Below are 21788 nucleotides of genomic sequence, written 5' to 3'. Positions count from 1 at the left end.
ATGTCCCGCAGATACCAAGCCCTAGAATGGCTCTGTAGAAAAATTAAAGTAAAAAGAACAAAGCAAAAAATGAAAACTGAAATGCTGGGCTGTTTTCTGGTTTAAAACACTTCAACGGAGGTCATATATTATATATATATACTTTTTCCTATATAATAATGGTATATTATAATGGTTCTGTATTATACAGCAGGACAATCCACAAGTAAGATTTGGGGCGTGTTCACATAGCATTGATATGTTGCGGTTTTCCCAGCTCTCTTCATGATATGGTTATAATGTATATGTAGTATTATTATTATGGCCGGGTGAATCCGTCTTCCTCCTTGTCCCCGGCTGGCAGCCATTCAGGGCTCTCCCCTCCCCCGGTGTGTGACGCGGTGCATGCCGGGCTCTGCTGCCGGTGCTCGGGGCTCTGGCCGCCCGGGAGATGTTGCTGGACCCTCACAGCTGCTGCAGGTACCGGGGGGAGCACGGCGGGCGGGGGCTGTGCCTGGGACAGGAGGCCGGCGGGGGCGCGGGGCAGGGCGGTCACTTCTTTAGGAGAGTTCCCGGCTTGGGACGAGGCCTACAGCAGGATCCATGTTCTGCGGCCAGTTTAAGGAAGACTGGACCAGAGACAGACGTGGTAGATACAGACTGCACCTACACACTCAATATACACCGTGTAACATCCATTACACCCCTATATACATAATATACCAGATATCTGACGTGGAGGACACCCGGGTCCTTAGTTTTATACTTGGATCGGTTCATTGGAAAGCTGGATAACAATTAATACAGCTTTACAGCTGTGATAGGGCAGTCACTCTGCTTTCCTATACCCCAGAAGAGCAGACATGTATTTTTTTTCAACAAATACCTTATGCCAGGTAATCTACTTTTCAGGACTTTGGAAAAGCTGGATGATGAGAAATAGGCCCACAAAGTTGTGCTAGAGCTGTCACACAGCTTTTCCCAGACTCCTGAAGAGCAGATGTGTCTATTTTTTTTTTATTCACCCATCCCTCTTGCCAAGTTAATTTACGTTTAAGGATTTTGGAAAAGTTTATTGATTATTGAACATTAAGGCTGTTACCCAGCTTTTCTAGATCCCCCGAACAGCACATATGTCTTGTATTTCATCCATCTGTCCTTTACACCAATATATTTACTAGAATTCGGCACATTAGGAAATCTTGGTGACAATTCACGTGACTGCGCTGCTCTGATGGAGTTGTCACATGGTTGAAGCATGGTTTTATAACTAGACATGTTTGACCTTCAGGGGTGTAGGAAAGCTGAGTGAATGAGTGTGGTGGGGTTGACTGGTTGTCATCAAGCTCTCCCAGATATGTCTCAGATACGTTTTTCTGTAAATATAACATTGAGGACTTTAGAAAAGCTGGATCAGAAATAACAGGACCACACAGCTCTGTCACCCAGCTTTTCTAATGTCCTGAATGGAAAATTTACCTGATATGGAGATCGTATATAATTAAATAACTAGACATATTTGATCTTCAGGGATTTTGGGAAGCTGGGTGACTGCCATTATGGTCACGCAGCTGTGATAAGGTTGTCATCAAGCTCACTAGTAGCGGTCATCTAGTGTTTTACATGTCTTCTGTAAATTAACTATTTATTTATTTTTTTTAATAAAAATTGGGTGATGCAGTAAGTATTATGTCTAATGAGACTCTGACCCCTGAAGAACCAACATCCTTAGTTAATTAACCATCTTATAAAATAGATCTAACATTCAGGACCCTGGAAAAGTGGAGTCACATCTATGGTGGAGTCCATACTGTATTTCATAGTGATAAAAGTAATACTAGGTCTTTTAAAGGGAACCTGTGACCACAAACCTCCATTATAAACCTCACACAATACCTTTAAAGGACACCTGTCATCAGGTCTGTGCCACTAGTCCTGTCACCTCTACCTGTTGGAGCAGCTCACAAGGATCCCATACCAGCCTTTATCTAGTTATTTCATACATTATTCATTGTAAAATCATCTATTCTTTATCATGTAAATGAGGCTGATCACATGGTCAGAGGCAGTGATGTCACCCCTGTTACCCCTCCCCTCTCCTCCCCCTGCTCATGTCTGTGTGTAATGTATAGTAAAGCATGGCTAGTGTGTTTGCTGCATCTGCTGACATGCTGCATCCTCCTAATATACAGGTGAGAGACACAGACATCAGCTACACATGAATCTGACATGTTCTGCTATAACCTGGCTGCCTGGAGCTGCTGTATCTCTCCTATACACACACATGTACACACAGGCTGTAGGGGGCGTGGCCACCAGCACCAGGAAGCACATCATTATACAGCCTCACATCATTATACAGGCTGTCAGTCATGCACTGGGGGTGTGGCTGTGCCTCCCACTCATGAATAGAGTGGACAGCATGAATATGCTAATGCTTCATTGGACATTTCACAGGTCATTTGCATACAGCTTTAGGACCTCATTGCTTAGGTTTACAGGCATGTAGAGGGACAATGAAGGGATAGAGGCAATGCTCTCTAATGGCAGTTTATGAAAATATATTTAGTTTAGGGGGGTTATTTTGCATGACGGGTTCTCTTTAAGGTTGGGGTCACATGGCTGTTTTCATTCTGTGACGTATAGACCTTATATCGGCCATGTATTTCCCAGGCTGGACAACATGATGCTGGAAGTCACTTTTCCCACATAGTGAGGATATGATGACAATACAGGCAGTTGCCGGGTTACGTACAAGGCAGGTTCTTTAGGTTTGTTCTTAAGTTGAATTTGTTTGTAAGTCAGAACTGCTATATGTTATCATTGAAACTTTTTTTTGTCCCCGTGACAATTGGATTTTAAATTTTTTTTGCTGTAATGGGAACAAGGATTATCACCAAAACTTCATGACGGACACCTCACAGCTGATTGCTGCAGCCGGGGACTAAATTAAAGGAAACCTACCACCACGGAACTACCTATTACGGTAGATCGGGTGGTAGGTGCCTCCATAGGAAGTGTGGATAAGGCCCGTTGCGAGTGTGATGCGATGAACTCGCATCACACTCGCAACGCATGCTGCCTGGAACGCACGGCCCGAACGCTGCACACCGGGAGTGAACTCAGCATGTCAGTTCACTCCCGGTGTGCAGCGTTCGGGCCATGCGTTCCCGGCAGCATGCGTTGCGAGTGTGATATGAGTTCATCGCATCACACTCGCAAGTGTGGAACGGGCCTAACCCTTTTAAGGGCTAATCCTCACGTCCCGGGATCATTTTCTAACTTTTATTGCCCTAATATGCTAATTCACTAAAGAGGCTACTGGGGCTGGAGAAGCCAGAGTTGAGGCTACACGGCCACAGCTACTCCACGGCCCAGTAGCCTCTTTGATCCTCCAACCCGCAAATGTTTGGCGCACAGCTGCTAGGATCTGCACACCCTCGTCCGCAAAACAGCAAGCCCATGGCATGCGCAGAACTCCTCTTTAAAAAATAAGCATATTAGGGCAATAAAGGTTAGAAAAAGATGCAGGGGACGTGAGGATTAGCCCTTAAAAGGGTTATCCACACTTACTATAGATGCACCTACCACCCGATCTACCTTAATAGGTAGATCCGTGGTGGTAGGTTTCTTTTAAAGCATCCAAAGAGCTTCACAGGAGGTCACAGTGGGCAGAGAGGCCTGTCTGTTACTAGAGGTCATCTGTAAGTAGGGGGCTGCCTGTATGGCGCTGAAGTCTCCCTGGCTATAGAGGACTATTGCTAGGACCTTTGGTGGAGGTCCTGGTGATGGAACTTACTGATTGGGATGTGATCGTCCATGTATTGATCTTTCACCATCTTCCTGGTGACTTGGTAATATTTCTGCCTTTGATGTTTGATAACCCGAGCTGTTCCTTCTCTGCATTATCGCTGATAATAAAAGATATTGTGGGCACCAGGGGTACGACGTGCATGATATAAGAAGAGGAACATAGGTTTACCCCAACGTCTCTGGAAACCTCAGATTCTGGAGGTGGATCGGTAGATGAGAATCATTTTATAACCTACAATACCAGAGGATTTGCATTGGAAATCTTATTATGATACTTAATTTTTATCATAATTTACATGCAGAACTATCTATACTTATCCTGCCTCCATCCATAAGCTAAGTGCAGGGGTAGGTTTACCCATAAGGGTCCAGGAGATCAGTGGAACCAAACATAGCGGTGGTAGGCGGCCTAACTAGGGGCTGTACCAAGAGGCTGTGACTGCTAAGACCCCAATCAGGGAAACATTCTCTCATTAATCAGGGTTGTGTTTCTAGGAGCCGCAGAACTGGAGCTATCCAGCAAAAATGTGAACAGCTCCCAAGCCCTGACTGCACCTAGTAATACAAACCTGATATGGAGATGGAGCTGCAAGGCGTGAGAGCTTACGGTTTGCAGAAGTACATGCACCCTCTGCCTCTGTAGCTGAACCCGAGGAAAGACACAGGATTGACGCTGTATAAAATATTGGTAAATGTTTATTCATTTTTACTTTTATTCTAAAAGACTTAAATGGGATAAATGACAAAAAGAGTATATTTTACAATTTTAGTGATTTGCTTGCTAATTTAATAAACATAAAAACATGTAATTAATAAAAGTAAGTCTCACATGTCAAGAAAATAAAACACAGTAAAATTGTTTATAATATGTAAAGCAGTGCCAAAGATATTGTCATTTAAAGGGAACCTGTCATCAGAAATTGGCTTAAAAAACCACAAGCAGTATGCAGTCAAGCAGTTGAACAGTTACTAGAGCACTTATCTTTCATGGCCCAGCTTGATGGCACCATCCAGAAAATCAACTTTGAAGTGAGATGTAAGTTAGATGTATAAAGTCAGGGAGGCGGAGAGTTTAACACTGAAGTCAAGCTCCCCCGCCCTCTGAACTCCTCCTCATTAACATCATGCACCGGACTTCAGGAGATCTGATAAATAATGTCGTTGGGTGGAGAACCAAATAACAGTGAAGGGGCTGTTCTAAGGCAGGGAGAGCTTGACTTCAGTGTTAAACTCTCCATCTCCTTGACTTCATAAAACCAATTTCCATCTCACTTCAAAGTTGATTTTCTGGATGATATCACGCTGGATCATAAAAGGAACATAATCTAGAAGCTGCTCAGCTGCTAGACAAAATACTGGAAGTGCCAATTTCTGATGACAGGTTTCCTTTGACCCCTTCCCGCACCTTGATGTAACACTACGCCACAGGATGTGGGTAGTTGCCGCACCTTGATGTTATGTCATGATGATCGCCCGGGTGATCACTGCTGGATCCCTGCAGTATGTGATCCCGTAGTAACAGCCAGGATTGCGACAATCAGAATCCCGCCTGTTTAACCCTATAGATGCAACGGTCATAGTGACCACGGCTTTTATAGGCCATTACCATTACCATTGCCATGGCAGCCCTAAGGCCTGATGAAAGACCCCAGAGCTGCCTTCAGTAGAAGCCTGTTAGGATTGTGCTGAATGCACTAACAGTGCTAATGTCAGCCTATGCAGAAAGCCTTGTCCATTAAAACCCAGTACAATAAAATGGTCACTGGACCCGTATGGTGAACACTGTAAAAAAAAAAAAAAAATTATAAAATTGGCTCATCTGACCACATAAAAACAGCATAAAACAGCATCAAAAAGTAACATTTACCTTTACATGATACCAAGAAAAAGTACAGCTTGTGCCGGAAAAAATAAGCTCTAAAACAGCTCTGTAAACAAAAAATATAAATGTTCTGCCCATTGTTACACGGTGATGCAAAAATAAGCACATTTTTCACAAAATGAGTTCTATAAAACCATAAAAAAAAGCCATATAATTGGGGTATTGCCGTAATCGTTGTGACCCATAGAATAAAGATAGCACATTATTTTTACGGTATGGTGAACGTCCGGGAAAAAAAATATATCATCAAAATTTTTCTATTAATTTGAAGTACAATTTTAAAAATCAGGCTTAAAAATGGCTTAGACCTGAAGGGGTTGAAGAGGAGCAGAACAGAACTGCAAAAACTGACCTGGACATTCAGGTCCCAATGGCTGTTGCTTGTGAAAGGTATAAACTGTATTGGCACCCACAGGTTACTGATACATAAAGCTATGGAGGAACAAGCAGCAGAAGGTGGAGCAGAACTGGACCTTTATGCTTTCCATCCCAACATCTTTGTTTGGGCCCCCAAAATGAAGGCATGTTGGGGGAGTTGGTAGGTAGTGCCAGGCTGATCGGGGGCTCTCTCCTCAGCACAGTAGAGAGCAGACCCTTCATGTAGCAGTATAGCTATAGAGCCGTGTTCATACACAGACCTCACATCCAGCAGGTATTACTGTAAGGGACACATCTTAGGTTGTGACCCGCTCATCAGGGGGACTTTCAAGAATGAAAGATTGTAACCTGCAACACTGTAACCAGTAACATGACAAAAACATTGTAATATTTTCCTGCCAGTTCTTCATAGTCTTTAAACCAGTGAAACCAGTCTGACCAGTGCAATATACAAATGTCACAGAGCTCTTACATCCTCGTGTACAGCTCCACAGTCCGACATCAGACGTGTGATCTGCAGGGAGAATCTCCTTCTCACTAATTCTTTCTTATTGTTTATGATCTGATCCGACTGCTGGGACCCCCCCATCAATGATTTGTATCATGCTTCTATGAAACTGGACCCCTTTTTAGGGGTACATTCACAAGCATTTGTAAACGTCCCTTTCACCTCAAAAGATGTTTCAACAAATCATATAACAGAAAAGGACTTGTTCAGATATAAGGAACAGGTAGATAGATACTAGATAAGAGTATAGATGTTGTTGTGGCTTGTGTGTGGTACAGTATACGCAATAAATAGATGATAGATGGATTCCTCGGGAAAAAATGTTTAAAAAAACAGCAAACTGACATCGACTAAAAGCAAAGTGTCTGTTATTTTAACATTTTTAAGTGATTTTCCCTCAAAACAAGTTAGGCCAAGTTATCCACAGTATAGGGTAGTGGTGGCGAACCTATGGCACGGGTGCCAGAGGTGGCACTCGGAGCCCTCTCTGTGGGCACCCAGGCCATCACCCATATATGTGGGTTTTGGTTGTAGTTTGGGCACTCAGTCTCTAAAAGGTTCGCCATCACTGGTATAGGGCCTAACTTGCTGATCAGTGGGGGTTTGATGTACCCCGGTCAGACCCCTCGTCGCAATCTCTGTCCGCAGCTTGGTCATGCGCAACCGGCTGCTTCGCTCCTCTCGGGGAATGACGAGGGTCAGATGGGGTTATATCAGACTGTGGATTCTCAAAATCTTTGGGGGTCTCATCTCTGAGACTCCACCGGTCAACAAGTTGGGCCCTATCCTGTAGATTGGGCTTAATTTGTTTCACGGGAAAACCCTCTTTAAATACTAAAGGATTAGCGGACACACTGTCTTCAGTTATGTTCAGTTTATTTCTATTTACCATCCATGCTGGAGAAAGGAGGGTCACCCCTCCCCTATCCATAGCGAGGCATGGTACTGGGCCGAGCATGCTCTCTCTTTTTCCCGTCCACGTTGCGGTGACGTGTGTCCACCATACTGCGGCCCGGCACCATTGGCTTCTATGGGGAATGAGTTTGCCGCCCGATATCGTTCTCTCAAACTCTAGTGTGAAAGGGGCTTAAGGGTTTTCCATTTCGTTCCCCATGACGGTCCCCTGGATAAATGGAATGACTGGTGAGTCTAATATTTTGAATTAATTCCTTTACATAAATAATAAAGGTCAATTTGGGACACTAAAGCACCAGTGTTTAACCCTTTATCTCTGCATGCCTGTCTTTCATATTAAAGCCCTGGTCATTTTTTTTTTTTCCTCAATGCTTTTCTTCTAAACGCTATAACTTTTAGTGTCCAAAATTACTCTGAGAAGTTCCCTTTGAAGTAAAAGAATGAAACTGTAGGGATTCATCTCAGCTGAGGGAAGGTGTGAGAAGCTATAACCTGCCTGTCATGAGTCCAGTGACACGTCACCCTCCTGACATATCCTGTGTTTGCTCAGCCTGTCAGCAGGTAACACGTCTTGCTGCTTTCGCTTTCTTAACACTTAACAACTCTCTTTACAGACAGTCCCTGGAGAGTCTTATCTGCTTAGACAGCTAAATTATCAAGGGAATATGTTCTAGGTATGAAAAGAGTTAATCATTAGTCTCCTCTATTAGAATTATTTCGGATACACTACTCACTACAAGAGAAAGAAGCAGTAAAAGCCACAGAGAAGCTGCTTTACCATGTACATTTAAAGAGAACCCGTCATGCAAAATAACCCCCCTAAACTAAATAGATTTTCATAAACTGCCATTAGAGAGCATTGCCACTATCCCTTCATTGTCCCTCTACATGCCTGTAAACCTAAGCAATGAGGTCCTAAAGCTGTATGCAAATGACCTGTGAAATGTCCAATGAAGCATTAGCATATTCAAGCTGTCCACTCTATTCATGAGTGGGAGGCACAGCCACACCCCCAGTGCATGACAGACAGCCTGTATAATGATGTGCGGCTGTATAATGATGTGCTTGCTGGTGGCCACGCCCCCTGCAGCCTGTGTGTGCATGTATGTGTGTTTAGGAGAGATAGAGCAGCTCCAGGCAGCCATGTTACAGCAGAACATGTCAGATTCATGTGTAGCTGATGTCTGTGTCTCTCACCTGTATATTAGGAGGATGCAGCATGTCAGCAGATGCAGCACACACACTAGCAATGCTTTACTATACATTACACACAGACATGAGCAGGGGGAGGGGGAACAGGGGTGACATCACTGCCTCTGACCATGTGACCAGCCTCATTTACATGATAAAGAATAGATGATTTTACAATGAATAATGTATGAAATAACTAGATAAAGGCTGGGATGGGATCCTTGTGAGCTGCTCCAACAGGTAGAGGTGACAGGACAAGTGACAGAGACCTGATGACAGGTGTCCTTTAAGAAATAGGCTTGAATTAGATACTTAACTGAAGATCACATTTCCAACTATCTTTGAGAAGAAAATAGATCCGCCCAGAGCCCTTCAGGCTCATTTGCATCATTTTTAAAGCTTCTTTTTTTTATAAAAACATGGGCACTAGAAGCTAAAAGAAGAGCGGATCCTGCCAGAGAGAGGAAAACACCAGCTTGTATGTGTTTGTGGTTTACAATCCCTGATCCTAGTACAGGCAGTCCCCGGGTTACATACAAGATAGGGTCCATAGGTTTGTTCTTAAGTCGAATTTGTATGTAAGTTGAAACTGTATATTTTATAATTGTAGATTATTTTTTTTTGCCCCAGTGACAATTTTGAGTTTCAAAATTTTTTGCTGTAATGGGACCAAGGATTATCAATAAATCTTCATTACAGATACTTTACAGCTGATCATTGCAGTCTGGGACTATAGTAACATCCAGAGAGCTTCACCAGAGGTCACAGTGGGCAGAGGGGTCCGTCTGTAACTATGGGTTCTCTGTAAGTCGGGTGTCCTTAAGTAGGGGACCGCCTGTAGTAGATTTTTTTTTAACCCTTTATGAGGCTTTACCATGTAGCCTTATTAAAAATCTCAGAAGGCAGCGGTGCTCTATAGTTTCCCGTGCACGTTGTAACACGAGCAGCGATGGCGATGTCTTCTCTATTAGAGGCTTTATTACATGGCGGTGACTAGCCTGCCAAGTCATCCTGCAGGTTCTGCTCGCTCTCGCGTTTCGCTTGTTCTAGATTCCCGTTTTCGATGTAGTCATCATTTTAATTGTCGGAGCACGTTGCAGACATTCCTGACTATATCCCAACACAATGGCACAACACATTAACCTCAGCTTTTTTGGGGGCCAGGTTCGCACATAATTTTTGAGACGGTCAAATTCCTATAGCAGCGATTCTAAATGAGCAGGTTTTCCATGTCTATGTCCAATACTTTTTTTTTCTTCATGGGTTTATCAGAAGTGTCTGAGGTCAAACTGTTCTAGTTGCTCGTGGCACCCAATCAGAGCTCAGCTTTCATTTTATAAACTGCTGTGGGAAAATTAAAGCTGAGCTCTGATTGGTTTGCCATGGGCATCCAGAATAGTTGTGCTCTCAGGCACTTATGATTAATCTCCCCCATTGAGTTCATGTTACAACACATAATAATAAATAACAACAACAAAACATAAATAATTAGGGACCTAGATGATGGAATTGGACGCCATTTACTGCCGAAAAATTTAAAGGGGGTCATACATCTCGGATATTTGTTACACTTTAATTATATTTCATATATGGCTTACAATACTCCTATATCTTGATTGACGAGAGCCCCATTCTCTTGATCGGTCATGGTTCAGATCAGATTGTTTGTTATTCCCTATACTTTAGGTAGAGAATAAAACTGAAACTTGGGACAACCCCTTTAAGGTGTTGTCCTTGATAGACAAAACAATTACAGTTGACCTGCAATACCTGACACAGCCTATGCACAGGGGTGGCGCTATAACTTGGAAAATGGTAAGAATAGATGGAAATACAGGCGGTCCCCTACTTAAGGACACCTGACTTACAGACGATCCCTCTGACCACTGTGACCGCTGGTGAATATCTCTGGATGATACTTTAGTTCCAAGGATGCAATGATCAGCTCTAAGGTGTCTGTAATTAAGTTTTATTGATAGTCCTTAATCCTTGTCACTGGGGCAAAGTAAATTTGACTGGAGCTACAATTATAAAATATACAGTTCTGACTTACATACAAATACAACTTAAGAACAAACCTATCTTGTACATAGCCCGGGAACTGCCTGTAGCTGCTTAGCGCTTTCCATGCATATCGCTGTCCTCACACATCACTCATACATCTGTTATTATAATACAGATTTCCGATGATTTTTGGATCCGTGGGTGTCTATAAGAGGGTTTTCTCTGTACAGAGTAATTTTCTACTCAGACAAAAGGGCGTTTGTACGTATTGAGACTTTCATCGCTGAGACTTCTGACCTTCTGTGTTCAGCCCTGACAAAGCATATGAGAGATTTTTGCTGAATTCTTGCTGATTCCCTTTTTTCTAAATGACAAAGCAGACCTTGGCATTCAAGAGAACCTGTCAGCAGGTTTGACCCCATTATACCTTAATACCAGACTTTTTAAGGTTGGATATGGAATGTCCTTTCTAGAATTCCTTTCTTATGTAAAATCTCACCCGTTTACCTCTTCCAATTCCAATCTTTTCCAATTCTTCCCCAAACTTCAGTTCTATAGCACCTATAAACATGGTTCTTGTATCATTTTACAGATAAGAATGTTAGTTTAGGTTGGTAGTTCATGGTGATGGTTACACTTTAAAGACACAATTGGGAACGCCGGATGAAGTTAAAGATCCACTTTCCGCTTATGTAACTGCCTGTATCTTCCATTCTGTAGCACTCAGAAAAAAGTGCTACAGTCTAAAAAAAAAAATAAGATTCTAATCTTTATCTATGATACCAGAAGCTTGGTTTTTGGTTTTTCAGAAATAAAAATATTGGCGTCTGAGGTGACTCCCCCCCTCCTCCCCCCCCCCCCGCCCCGCCTCTAAAATGACTCTTCTCTTGACCCATTTTCACATGACTTTGGGGGGGTTTTTATACCTATATTTTTGATGTAAAAGAGTAAGGTTTCATATAAAAGAAGGAATTCTAGAAAGGACATTTTATACCTTACATGAGGAGGCTGATAATTTAATGATGTGAATTCTGGTGACACCCCTGTCTATGTATAGTTCATCTAATTTTTGGAGTTTGTAACTGGGTTGATTTTCCGTTTGTATCACATGGATATTGGAAAGGATTTATCCATATAGCACAGGGTAGTAAATCGGAGCCATACTCCTTTATCAGTGACCCATCTCACAAATGAGCTTATAAGAGAGATTCAATGACCGACTGCTCCTATAAAAGTCACTGAGACTAATACTGTATATACACAAAATATATCACAGCCAATCCATTAAAGCCTATTCCTACTAACCCTTCGCCCACTGGTAAAATAAGCCTGTGTAGCATGCGTGCTGTGGACCTGACGCATGAATTATTCAGCCCCCGGTGTCCTGTTACCCGCTGCCTGGTGATGACTTAATGGTCCATCGCATTAGGCTGCACTGAGTACAGATATATTCCTGCCCCCATCCGCTTCATGTCCAGTCCATTACAGAACATTACTAGTCTGGAGGCTAAGGCTTCGTGATGCCCGTAACATTGATCCTACAAATCCACATACATTCTGCATAATGAAATCCTAAGTGCGTAGAAGTCTTCTTTAACCAATCTGCTTTTACACCGTAATATGTAATGGTTGTAAGACAATAAACTGCACCCGGTACAAATCTGTCCTGTTTTTTTTGTTTGCATAGCTCCTCTAGATGTAGGCCATGGCGTCCAGCCACAGCTCATCCATAGTGCCTCCCTCCAACAGCAGCAAAGCTTTGTACAGAAAAGGACTGGATCCGCCCCAGCAATTAGGACTAGTGCGCTCCCTCCCCGATGTATGCCCCAAAGAGCCGACAGGTAAGTGCAATTTATGCATAGCCTCGTAATTACTTATCTCTATTATTCTTGTTCTTGTAAAGGCTATATTCACACCTCTATTTTTTTTTTATTGTTCTGTACACACACTAGGAAAGCTCTGCTATATACATTGAGCATATCCCTAGACAGCCTTTTCGCCTCCATCTGCACAGTAACATGGTATTACATACCAAAGGAAACAAAGGATAGAAAGAGGCATAAAGCTACGTCTTTCCATCCACCAACCTGCTGAGCAACATATATTTATATGCTAAGCCGATACAATAATAGCCTATGGGGTACGGATACCAATTGCACAGCATCCATCTCCGGCCTCTGCTGAGTGTACACTGTTGGAGGTCCCCAATATTGTCACTGCCTATGTATACAATTGTTTTTCTCCTACCTAAGCTGACAATATTCACTCCTCCCGTTTTCGTGATGACGTATCCCACTGTATGTGTTTATAGTGGTATAAGTCACAGACCTAAGTTGTAAGTACACACTGGGAATTTTCATCTGATGAATCCTTTATAACGGAGAGCTAAAAACACAGTGTGAATGTAGCCTTATTCATATCTCGTATGTCAGTGGTGGCGAACCTATGGCACGGGTGCCAGAGGTGGCACTCAGAGCCCTTTCTGTGGGCACCCGGGCCATTGCCCCTGGGTACCAGGCAGGACTCAAAGGATCTTCCTCCAATTCCAAGCAACTTAAAATATGCTGCTTTCAGTCATATTTTGATACTTACTTAGCTACTTGGGACTGTAGGAAGAGGGAGAATGTGTAGACAGGGCCCAATTATCTTAGGAGGACCTCCTGCTGGCCGCACGATCATCTGTGTACAGAGGGACACTGGAAAGAAGCTAAAATTATGAAAATCTTCCATCTTTCTACTGTGTTGATATCCTCAGAAGGCAAATATGAAGTTGTTGAACAGGAAGCAATAAGTTACTGCTTTAACTCTTGGTTGGCACCTCGCGATAAAAAAGGGGGATTTTGGGTTCAGTTTCGGCACTCGGCTGCTAAAAGGTTCGCCATCACTGTCGTATGTTTTCATGTTCGGTGGTTGAGAAGGACCTTCTGACATCACCACCCCACCCAGAAGTTTACACTTCCCCTGCTAATCAGCCATTTGTGGCGGGCCAGACAAGCGATGGGGGTCTCTTAATTTTCTATCTGGCACAGCGCTCCACATTGTACAGTGGCTGTGCTTGGTATAGCAGATCAGCCCTGTTCAGTTGAATTGGACTGGGTTGCAAATGCCCTGTGACAAATATAAGGCCCCCTCTACACTCGTGAGTGTGATGGGATGAACTCGCATCACACTCGCAACGCGTGCTGCCTGGATCACATGGCCCGAACCCTGCAAACCGGAACTGAACTCAGCATGTCAATTCAGTTCCGGTTTGCAGCATTCGGCCCGTGCAATCCGAGCAGCACGCGTTGCGAGTGTGTTGCAAGTTTATCCCATCACACTCACGAGTGTAGAAGGGGCCTAACACCTTTGCCTGGTAGAAGATGCTGCATTCATAGGAGATTGTCTATAGGTGGCAAATAGTTTCTAGTATATTTTCTAGTCTTCTGATATATGTTACTACTATGCAAAGCATCATACTTACTGTGACTTTCTTCTGTTTTCCTTAGGGGAATCTAATAGCCTGAGTGATGAGCCATCTGTGGTTGCCGATCAGCACAAATGGACCATTTATCATTCCAAAGTGAACCTCCCGGCAGCACTAAATGACCCCAGACTTGCAAAGAGGGAATCGGACTTCTTTACAAAGACATGGGGCCAGGACTTTGTGGAGATGGACATCTTGCCCTCACCCTACCTCCAACCCATCAATAAAGATCACTTTTCATCTTATATTCAGCAAACCAGCCTAGTAAGATAAGCCATTTCATCTAATTTCCCATTCACTAGAGATCATAGACATAGAGACAAATCACATTTTCTAATCAGCTGATCATGGTGGGAAGCAAAGTAATCCAATGTTAAAGGGATATTCCCTTCTCTTACACTGGATCCTTCCTGATCCCCGTTACACAGTTTCAGTGACTGGTCATGTGGCTGCAGTGCTGGGCTTTCCCCATTCACTTCCATAGGAGTTCTCAATATAATCAAGCATTGATGTGAATAGAGAGAACAGAGCGTGTGTGATCATCTTTCCATTAAAGGGGTTTTCCCACAAAGTAAAGTTAGACCCTATCCACGGGATAGGGCCTAAATTGCTGATCAGTAGGGGTCTCAGTGCTGAGACCCGCACAGATCAGATTTTATCCATCTACCACTTGTCATCATTATGCTTTGTGTCATATTGGTGAATGCCCAGCGTGCCCTGGATTCTGAATTTAATCTTTTTTTTGTTGCCACATATATGTGGGTTTTTGGTGTAGAGCTGAGACTGTGTGTAACGACTACATATGGTTATTGATCGTGTTTGCTGTCCATTTTCCTCTTCCAGAGAGAAAAAAATCACGAGAGATGGAAATCGATATGTCCTCCAAAAGATGACTATAATAGGACGGCATTTTCACTTGGTAGGTCGGCATTTTCTTCTTGTCTGCAATATGTCATGAGGCATTGGATCTCAGAGAGATGATACAATAACTTGTGTGCATAAAGATGTTGATAATTATACACCATATACGATTCAGGGTCTGATGGGAGAAGAAGTTGGTTGGATTTTGGAATTTCTGATTCAGAATTTTAGATATACAAAATCAAAGAGGGCTCTACGTGTTTTATTTTCCTTATAGCTATTGAATTAATTCACTAAACCAAGCGTTTGCTTGTCTGAAAGCTGACTTAACAGAATCCCTCATACACACACATATGTTGTAGGAAATTGAGAACAAGAGGATTGAGCAGCCAATTTGCACTGTACTTATCAGAGGCCCCATACACATTACATAATTGTCCAAAATGTGTTAAGGGCGGAGGGGCTTTAGCTTAATTGAACACATGTTAACAGAGAAGTGTGACAAGCTTATGTATAATTTACAGGTTTGCAATGTTAAAGGGTTGGGTTAGGTTCCCATCTCGTTGTTTTTTTGTTTTTGTTTTTTTTAGCCCTCCATTGTAAGAATAAGTTGGGCAGATTCCGGAGTGTCCCTAAAGTGGAGGACAAAGACATTTCTCACTGTATGCTTATACAGTGGGCTATGTCCTTCTGTTCCTCCCCCTGAATGCAGGAGGAATCCAGTATTTGGCTGCTGTTAAAGTTTAAGGTGTTTCCCCCAGTGATGTCACTGTCCTTAGATTGACAGGAATATCAGTGGTGACCTCTCACAGTGTACACTCAGCACAGGCCGGGGATGGATGCCATACAGCTGCATCTGTCCCTTATGGACTGTTATGGGCTACATTGAGCGTATACGTCACTCAGGATTGTTTTCGCTTACTGTATCATAAAAACCTCTTATGAAAATAGCCTTATCCCCGTTGACTGGAGTTCATTTGTGCAGAAATATGCTAGGATTTGCCGTTGTCTTGGACCCCCAGTGATTATGAGAATGATTACCTTGTACTACCTTGTAACACAGCCCCTTCACTCCCGTTCTATGACCCCTTGGGCACTGACTGCGGTGATGGTAGTGGAACCCTTTTGCTGAAACTTCTTGCATGGTTTGATATAGATGGTGAAACTAAGGAGACTCAGTAATGTTAGACACAGAGGCAAAATTTCCCTCACTTGTTTCAACAAATATATTCTTAAATCACAGCAGTTGAGTCTTTCATGTACATTGACACATTTGATCCAGCTTTTGGATTTTTTTTTTAAAGTTGATCTTCTCTGCTTTGTGTCTTTCGGTTTTCAGCGCAGTCATTTGGTGGTTGATTTCTGCCTAATGCACATCTAAGAATGTCGGAAATCCACATCAGTCATCTGTCTCTTGCCCCATGTGACAAAACAAGTGCAGGAAGTTTTACACTTCTTTTATTTCTGTGGTCAGACATCGGAGCACAACACGTGCAGCTGCAGCTTATGAGACTTACAAGAGTTTCAGGCATCGTCTTATTCTTCAGAGAAGAGAAATGACAGTCAGCAGATTTATTGCAATATCCGTTTTCAAATAAAGGCAGTGTCCGAAAAGCATAGAAAAACAAAACCTGATTAGTACATTTTCATTGACATATTGTTTCTCTCAATGTTTTGACAGCCGATAAGGTTTACTCTTTCACTCTCTGTATGTTCTGTGTTGCTTTATACCATAATGTGAACCTAAAGGGGTTAGATAAGTTCCTGCCAGAGAGTAGGGACTTGCTCCTGTCCAGCAAACAGACGCTGCAGAAGTGATATTACACTCCCACTGCAGCATAATCTGAACAATCCTGAAGCCAGGGATTGAATTCACTAAAAATACATAGTGAGAATTCCTGGTGGCTTCAATTCTATTTTTTCTTCTTTTCCTGCTTCATCTCACATGGATTTTCTTTTTTTATTTGCAGTTAATAAATCAAGAGCGGATCTGGATCAAGTTCCTAAGGTAAATAAAGGCAATTTGGGAATGTAATGGAAATCACTTATGTTTCTTTACTTATCAGTGGCTAAAACTGCAGGTTAGGCTACATTCACACGGACGTATGAAAACGGCCGTATACGTATTGTTTTTTTACGGGTTACATACGGCCACATTCATTTCAATGGACAATACGTCCAACCATTTATATTGCCGTTTTTGACACTGGAGTGTACGTACCGTATACTGGCCGTATAAAAATATAGAGCATGTCCTATTTTCTCCCGTATTTCAGTTCTGTATGCCCTAAAAATCTATGGGCATGTATAAAATACGGGTTAAATACGTGCTGCATACGGATGAAAAACGTCACGTATATACGGGCTCATACGGCCCGTAAATACAGGACTGGAGAAATCATACGGTCGTGTGAATGTAGCCTTACAGTGACAATACTACAGATTTATTTAGCATGTTCCTCAAGTGCCTTGGAAATTGGGCACACATAGAGGTTTAGTCACTGTGCCAGAACCAGCCTAGTGGATCCCATCCTACCAAACCCCATCCACATGCTGTATGTAAAAACTGCAGCATATTGGTTTATGCTTTACCCATGTTGGCAATGCCTACTACTAGAATACAGGCGCAAAATCCACCCTATTTTGGGTGGTTTTTTGAAAGCAGCTTTTATGAAAATTCACGGCTAACCCTTGATGACTTATTCTACTAATATAGATTTAGAAAAACTTGTATGTACTTGACCAGCTACATCACCACACCAGTCCATAGGTTGTGTCTGACTTTGCAGCTCAGCACCTTTAAGATGCATAATGCTGAACTGCAATGCCATACATAGCTTGTGGACAGATGTGGTGTCCTGGTTTTGGAAATAAGCAGACCTATTTCTCCAGTCTTGGACAAACACATATAGAGGTTGTACCAGTAGGAAACACCTGTCCCAATATCATCTCCTTCCTGTATAAACTGGGTCCTGTATTTTAAAAAATCCCTTTAAGGTTATCTGATGTAACCTAAATGAGTTTTGAAACATCCATTGCCCCAAGTAATGTGCGATACAAGAAATGGTGGAGATGATTCAACTTATATATAATTAATATATATATTATTTATTGTGCAGGGGGAGTGAGTTGCAGATGGAAAATAAAAAGAATGTCTCATTGAAAAATATAATTTTCCTCTTATTAATTTCCAGATCTTCATGAAACCAGACTTCGCTTTAGACGATTCCTTAACATTCAATGCGGTTTTGCCCTGGTCCCATTTTAGTAGTGCAAGTGGTAAGGGGAGCAGAGATGCCGCATCAGCTAAGCTGCTACAGGAAAAGGTAAGTCGTACACGTAACGGTGCTGTGTCCTGATACTACTTTTAACACGTCAACCCCTTTATGCAAAAATGTAATTCTTTTTCAAATCCAATCATTTTTATGGAACATTTTCTAGACCACTTGCAGCGCAATTTTTTACTTTAAGTGGACCTCTACCCAGAAAACTGAAACATAGCTGGTGTCTCCATTTCTTTATTCAGCTACTTTGTAAGTTCTCATGTAAAAAGACATATGGATTATTCAAAGAAGCTGTCTATAAGTCATAGACATGACCCCTCTCTACTGCCCCAAATGGAGGCGCTATGGAGGGGAGGACTTGTCACTTATATAAGGAAAGCCGACCAGGTGAATACAGGAGCACAAAAACGTAGAAAAGAATTGAGGGCACCAGCATTATAGTCTAATTCATCGTCAAAATTGCAGGATAAGGGGCCATTTAAAAGGGAACCTACCACCAGATTTTACACCATCAAACTACCAATCTCATCTTTCAGATCACATCGGACTTGTGGTTTTGTGATCTACAGGACCTGAGATACAGGCAGTTGGAAATGTGAGATGCAGATAAAAATCCAGTCCACGTCTTCTTTTTAAATTCTGTATGTCCAATTCTGTAGCTCCAGAATCCCAGGTCTGATGTCATCTGCAAGATGAGATTCTGATCTTTAATATGACACCGTGTTTTTGGATGCCGTAGGAATGAAGATTGGGGCGTTTGAAGTGACACTGCAGCCTCCAAATGTGATTAATCTTCTCTGCTCATTTTCACATTACTTTAGCGGTGATTTCTGTTTTATAGCTAAATAGCCGAGATTGCACATAAAGGAGGGAATATTAAAAATATTTCATACTGTACCTGCGTTTAATGGGGTAAAAGATGGTGTCCCTTTAAAGTTTTAGAAGTCTAATGGGTTTGGATATTTTCCAGTCTTCCATCCTGTGTAAAGTTATTACCCCTTGTGTCGTGAGTGGATGTAGTTCTGTATATCCGCATTCTTGTAGTTGGTCACTACATCTTTCCCTCTTGTTCTAGTTGAGCCACTATTTGGACATAGTTGAGGTGAACATCGCCCATCAGATTTCCTTACGCTCCGAGGCCTTTTTCCACGCCATGACCTCCCAGCATGAGCTGCAGGACTACCTCAGGAAGACTTCACAGGCTGTGAAGATGCTGCGGGACAAGATATCTCGGATAGACAGAGTCATGTGTGAGGGATCTCTGCGGATCCTGCGCCAGGCCATGACAAGAAATAACTGTATAAAAGTCTATAATAAACTAAAGTTAATGGCTACAGTGCACCAGACTCAGCCTACGGTTCAGCTGCTGCTATCAACGTCCGAATATGTCGGGGCCTTGGACTTAATAGCAACAACCCAGGAAGTTTTACAGCAAGAACTTCAGGGCATTCACAGTTTTCGGTAAGCGAATTCTTATATTATGATACTGATACATTGTGTTGCGATGTAACACACACACAAAGGAATATGTACAGAGAGTTAAAAATTAAAGGTACTTTTGTATGGAGCCAGCAACTAAACATTGTAAAGCCTCATTACAGAGTCGGCATTAAAGGGCCTTAGAGCTCTTCTCCTCCAGTGTCGGAGTGGGACCAACCTCAGTAGATAGGACCCCTTTAATAAAAACCACTTGTAAATTTTTCAATTATTGCAAAAACTGTTTTGATGAAGTGATGCAACATACATTTATTTTATTCCCTCACCCAAAAATTCTATACAGCACCAATCCTAGTTTCTCCATGTCCCAGCACAAATACTTACCCAGCACACCCCCCCTCTCATTAGTCATTGTTATAATCCTCATCTCTGCTGAGGGTTTTTTTTTCCCCTCAATATTTGAGGTTTCCCGGTCACCACAATTTTTATCAATACGGTCATTACAATAGGGGATACTGTGCTGATTAGTGGGGGTCCTAGTAGTGAGCCCCCCACAGATCACTAGAATGGGGTCCATTGTGCTCCAAATAAATGGAGCCGCAGGTCTGACTTGCACACTTCTACTCCACTCACTGTTTATGGCGCTCAGTGCTACTTTCTCCACAAGTGCCACTGAGATGAATATAGAGGAAGGCACATGAGCTGCTCTGCTGATTTACAACAGACCCCACTTTCTCATGATCAGTGGGACTCCAGTGTGGGGCTGCTCTATTCATTCTCACTGTCGGCGATATCTGATTCCTGTACTCTGCTTTCTTCGGCTATCTAACCCCTGGGTGCATCGCATCTTCTGCGTGTTCCCTGTGTTTATTAGAGACCTCCGGGGATCACTGCCTCTCGGGCTCCGCTTCCTGCCCCTGTCTTCAGTCTCCCATCAGGTAGTTTGTTGAGTAGAAGGAACAACATTGTTTTGCCCCTACCGGGGACTAAGTGTGTAATGTGCAGGGCACCCAGAGTTGATATTATGCCGCACCTGTGGGTGCAGCTAATGTAACGTTCACTCTCTAGCGTCTCCAATAGTCGCTACTACCGTAGAAGCTGCCGCCCTGTGATTTGCGTGGTGACACTTTATTATATGGTCCTATAACATGAGACGACAGCGATCCCCCTCATCCATGTCACAATGCAGGACGCAGGAAAAACGACAAACAACTGTATCTTCATTTCAGATCTTTTATTGGAGCAATAAGCAACATTGTAATAAAAGTATTACTGGCCCTGTAATAAATAACACAGTGGTCGCGGTGACTCTCGGGTCAGGCCCGGTGTGGACCACAGAACGAGCTGCAGTCCCCATTGTCCTGGCCCAAGAACCACTGGACCCAAAGATCCAGAGGAAGGCAAAGAAACCTCCCGAGATTTATACTTAAGGGGGGAAAAAAATTCCTTCCTGACCCCACATGCGGCGATCGGATCTACGTCCCTGGATCACGTCTGTCCTGCTGCATATTGCTGTATGTGTGCGTGGAGAAAAAAAAAAAAGCAAATACAAATACAATCCAATATACATGACAAAATATCGTTTTACTGTATAGCATCGCAAGGAGCTAATACACAGTAAATGCCCAGCTCCTGTGAGCTAAGGCCGAGTTCACACCCAGAGGTCGCACTAACATTTTTCCAGAAGGGTAAAAATACTCCTCTCACCATTTTTGAGGAGTATTTTTACCCGAGGAGGAGTATGAAAATTTTGGTAAAACACAGCATGCACAACACTACACACAGCACGCACACCACTACACACAGCACGCACACCACTACACTACACTTACACAGCACGCACACCACTACAGAAAGCACTACACTCCACTCACACAGCACGCACACCACTACACTCCACTGGCACAGCACGCACACCACTACACTACACTCCACTCCACTCACACAGCACGCACACCACTACACTACACTCGCACAGCACGCACACCACTACATTCCACTCACACAGCACGCACAACACTACACTACACTCACACAGCACGCACAACACTACACTACACTACACTCCAC

At 42.9% G+C, this 21788-nt stretch overlaps 1 protein-coding gene across 1 annotated transcript in view; it reads left to right on the top strand.

Moving 5' to 3' along the window:
- The first annotated feature begins 305 nt into the window (after positions 1-305).
- VPS54 (VPS54 subunit of GARP complex) overlaps positions 306-21788 on the top strand; it is a 47399-nt gene continuing 25916 nt past the window's right edge. Inside the window, exons 1-7 of the mRNA XM_072140387.1 lie at positions 306-459; positions 12358-12511; positions 14159-14400; positions 14980-15055; positions 16968-17005; positions 18192-18323; positions 19357-19742. Of these exons, the coding sequence (XP_071996488.1) occupies positions 12376-12511; positions 14159-14400; positions 14980-15055; positions 16968-17005; positions 18192-18323; positions 19357-19742 (1010 nt within the window). The 5' untranslated portion in view covers positions 306-459; positions 12358-12375. The remainder of the gene's footprint in view (positions 460-12357; positions 12512-14158; positions 14401-14979; positions 15056-16967; positions 17006-18191; positions 18324-19356; positions 19743-21788) is intronic.

The sequence above is a fragment of the Engystomops pustulosus genome, chromosome 3 (genome assembly GCF_040894005.1).
Source record: "Engystomops pustulosus chromosome 3, aEngPut4.maternal, whole genome shotgun sequence".
Taxonomy (NCBI): domain Eukaryota; kingdom Metazoa; phylum Chordata; class Amphibia; order Anura; family Leptodactylidae; genus Engystomops; species Engystomops pustulosus.
The sequence above is the reverse complement of the archived record's forward strand: the minus strand, read 5'-3'. Positions and strand labels throughout refer to the sequence as shown.